The 4,376-nt window shown below is 33.9% G+C and overlaps 1 protein-coding gene across 1 annotated transcript; it reads right to left on the reverse strand.

Moving 5' to 3' along the window:
* Positions 1-3,570: 3,570 nt before the first annotated feature.
* On the reverse strand, positions 3,571-4,052 carry LOC149229473 (histone H3.2-like). Its single transcript, XM_089375836.1, has one exon. It carries the CDS (start codon positions 3,995-3,997, stop codon positions 3,587-3,589), a length of 411 nt encoding a protein of 136 aa, XP_089231962.1. The 5' UTR covers positions 3,998-4,052; the 3' UTR covers positions 3,571-3,586.
* Between the last annotated feature and the right edge of the window lie 324 nt (positions 4,053-4,376).

Here is a 4,376-nt window from a genome sequence, read left to right on the forward strand (position 1 = left end):
ACATAAATAAAGAGGTTAGGGTTGGACCCTAACAACCAATACTACTCAACTCAAGATGACGTATTAATGTATGATGCCATCCTTCTTTGTATATGGTGTTGTGTTGATCCCATACCATATTTTTCTGTGAGTATATGACACTATATATACATAACAATAATACAAGTTTGTACAATGCTTATATAGAGAGACCATACCATATGTGCAATGCCATGTACATATCATATATGCATATATAAATAATTGTGTGATGTCAATACACACAACAATACCATGACAAGACTGAAGTGCAATACCAATACTGATGTTATGCACAAAGAGACAATGTGATGCCATGTGACTATACCACTATGCCAAAGACCATACAATACTATGTGATTCCATGGAATTATACCACTATGCATTGTATGTGAGCCATCAAAGTTATGCAACCAAATCTTGAGTACAAGCCATACTAAACACATATAAATTGTCAACCATGCTAGAGTTATATGCATCGACTACTCATATATTATTAATACAACAAAATATCCATCCTAACCAAATGCAACAAACCACCCATCCATACTAACACAACACAAGCCATCCATCCATACTGAAACAACAAGCCATCTTAATGCTAAGTAACAATGTCATGAGATAATGTGATGCTATGTATGACTAGAGAGAATATACCATCTAACTGGGCAATGCTAAGAAACCATATCATGTAGCATAGCACTTGTGCACAAAGTCGAGACAATATTATCACAAAGATCTATAACACCATCACAAGGATCTCATATCTCACAAAAATCAAAATAAACTAAGTTGAGGCTCATGTAGCCATCCATGCAAGAGAAAATGTGAACCACAAACTTATTTGTCATCTTAGAAGTATGGTCAATTTATGCCTTCATCATGCTCATTAAACCCTCTTTAAATATACATTTTCCTTTGACCAAATGATGACTTTTAATGAAGCCAACTTGAAATGTTTTAGAAGGTATAATTTAAAAATTGTCAAATTATAGATTTTTAAACTCTCACATAATCATTTATTAAATAATATTTCTCCTTTTGATAAATACTTATTCAATTAATATTTTTTTATTAATAGCTTCTTTATGGGACACAAAGGGGTGGCATTAAAATTTCCTTTATAGATATTGGGATCAAGTCATGTAAGGAATATTAGGATCAAGTCATGTCATATATGTATCTCCATTAATTTGGGTGGTTGATGTAATTGAGCCATAAAGCCTTATACTTATATTGCATATCTTTAGAAAATCCAACATATGCTCCAAGGAAGCATAGTCAATATGCAAATTTCATGATTCACAATCAAATCAATCTTGTAATATTCAGCATAACAAAGATATACTTCATTCAACTTGGTTTCACCATTTGCCTTTTGATGTCAAAAGGGTAGAGAGCACTTAGTGTTTGCAAAAGGTTGTCATCGAGTCCAAAGGCAAAAATTGTTAGCATTATGATTAATATGTTGTTTTTGATAACAACCTTCATGTCAAATATGTATTTGATGTCAACCTAGTTATAATATAATGATTATAAAACTAATGTAAATACTAAAAATATTACTACAAATATTATAAAAATAAAAAAGTATATTGACAATTGTCAAATAAAAATATGAAATTTGAAAAGTATACACAACCATGGTAAAAAATCATCACATATATACAGAAATTCTATGAACAAAAATATCATCCACCAACTAAACAAATCCCAAAAAAAATAAATAGTAAATCCATAAGTAAAAAAGATAGCAACCTTCTTATCCTTACCTCTTCAAAGTAGTTAAAAAATCAATGGAGAATCATCAAAACACCCAAAATGGCACCAAATGCAAAATGATATCCAACCACAAGAGATCCAAACATCAAAACAACAAAAAAATAAAGCACATACAAAGTATGGAACAAGAGGAAAAAAAACATGCTTTAGAGAAGTCAAACTAAAACAAACAAAAAAAATCCCCACCAAAAACATCTAAATACAAATTGCCTAAAGTTGAAATCAATCCAAAATAACAATATATCTGTTTTCAATTTCTTCTTTTAACTCCAAAAAAATTATTTAATGAAATAATGAAAATTATAATTTTGTTACTTATTTCTCATGAATAAAAATACAATTTTCATTTTCAAAAAAAATATATATAATAACCATAATTATTTTATAATATATTTTTATAAAACATTTAAAATATAAAATACATTCTAATAATTAGTATATTAATACATTCTAAAGATAGATTTTGAATCACAAACAAAGTGCTCAACATTAGTATAAAGATTGATTTTGAATAATGATCAGTGTTCCTCGAGCAAAGCGCTCAATAATCATAATTAGCATATAAATACATTCTCAAGATGTACTTTGAATAATGATATTGTTATTACATCAAAGCCCTAAATTAAAGATTATGATTAAAATGATAGAGGTTATTCTGAGCCTGTGTGTAACTTCATCCAGTTCTTCATCTAAAAAGGGCAAGTTTATCCAAGCAGAGGAATTGTCAGAACAGCCATCGATTAGAATTTGGCAAAAAAATTTGCATAACTAGTATTTAAATCATGTTTTGGAATTGTCAGAACAGCCATCGATTAGAATCTGGCAAAAAAATTTGCATAAATAGTATTTAAATCATGTTTTTGAATTTGAAATTGGTAATAGATTCAATACTATAAAAAGAATTGGGACACCCAAAACCTGGAATGTTGAAGTTTACAAAACTCTTGAAGTTTAAAAACTTGCCAAAACTTTCATGATTTGCCAGCAAAAAAACACTCCAGCGATATGAATCAGGTGCAAGCATTGGCCAGGCATAACCATTCCAGCCAAATTCCAAATGTGCATCAAAAAGCTCACCCTAATGCAATCAAAGTCAAGAGCCAAAGCACAGGGCTTGAACACCATTGTTAGAGTGCAATGAGAAGCATTCAGGGAAAATGCATCTACCAAGTTAAGTATGAAAATATGAACACAGTAAGCGGTAAGGAAACCCAGACTTAGAGCAAACAAAATCACAAAGCAGATGCCATATATAAGCAGTCTGGAAGCACAGATACCCCTCTCTGTCCCACATAGCAGCCGCTCCATTATTCCACCTTCCAAGAGCTACATTTATTTTTAAAACCCAGAAACGTTTAAGTTCACTTGTTCTTGGAAACCAGGGCCTATGTGTGAACATGGCCTCTGGCTCGTATACAAATCAATACATTAGTTCTAATAAGTCACAAGAAAACCCAGTGAAAGCAAAAGTTTATCAACCCTGCTACCCATCATCTTTAAAAACTATTTAACCAAAAAAAAAAAAAAAAAATAATGAAGATGTGGTCTATCGGTGTGGGGATTTTTGGTCTTATAAATTTTGTGCTCCAATCCTAGCACAACTATGTATGCCTGAGAGATTCAATCCTGGACACAACTATATAGGACTGAGAACTGCTCCAGGCACGAATTTTTCAGTTAAAAAAATACTGAAAAGGCAAGGGAATATAACAAATTTGATAGATAAATTCATGGTGGTGTGAAAACACACCGTTATATTGATTGCAAACCTGAGAACAATTGCTGTTTATGCCCTCTCTCCACGGATGCGTCGAGCGAGCTGGATGTCCTTGGGCATGATAGTGACCCTCTTGGCGTGGATGGCACACAGGTTGGTGTCCTCAAACAGCCCAACCAGATATGCCTCCGCTGCTTCTTGCAATGCAGCCACAGCCGATGACTGGAACCTCAAATCTGTCTTGAAATCCTGGGCAATCTCCCTCACCAGGCGCTGGAACGGCAGCTTCCTTATCAGCAGATCAGTACTCTTCTGGTACTTTCGAATCTCACGGAGAGCAACGGTGCCGGGCCTGAATCTGTGAGGCTTTTTCACTCCTCCTGTAGCCGGGGCAGACTTCCTCGCTGCCTTCGTTGCCAGCTGCTTCCTCGGCGCCTTTCCGCCTGTCGATTTGCGGGCCGTCTGCTTTGTTCTTGCCATCTCTGTTACTCTTCTCCGCTCTTCAAATTCAAATTCAAGCACACAACAGCGATTCTGTCATTGCCGTAGAACCGAGTTCCTTTTTATTGTCGCAGTTTTTTAATTAATTAATTAATTCAAATTTAAATGTCGCGCCCACACATCTCCACCGTCCGATTTTGGCTTCGAATCGACGGCTGGGCTTGTGATCCTCCTCTCCTGTCACACGGATCACGACAGCCAGCCCTTTGTATTACTAAATGTAAAATGAAACATAGACACATATCTGCTTCTTATTTTGTTTTTTGTTTTTTTTTAATTAATATTGTGAGATTTAAACTTCAATATTTCTACATTCGGTTGTTTAATAACAAATTTCTTAAATTGGTCCATAAGAACG

The sequence above is a fragment of the Pinus tabuliformis genome, chromosome J (genome assembly GCF_031772625.1).
Source record: "Pinus tabuliformis cultivar Carrire ecotype Pingquan chromosome J, CPIR1, whole genome shotgun sequence".
NCBI lineage: Eukaryota > Viridiplantae > Streptophyta > Pinopsida > Pinales > Pinaceae > Pinus > Pinus tabuliformis.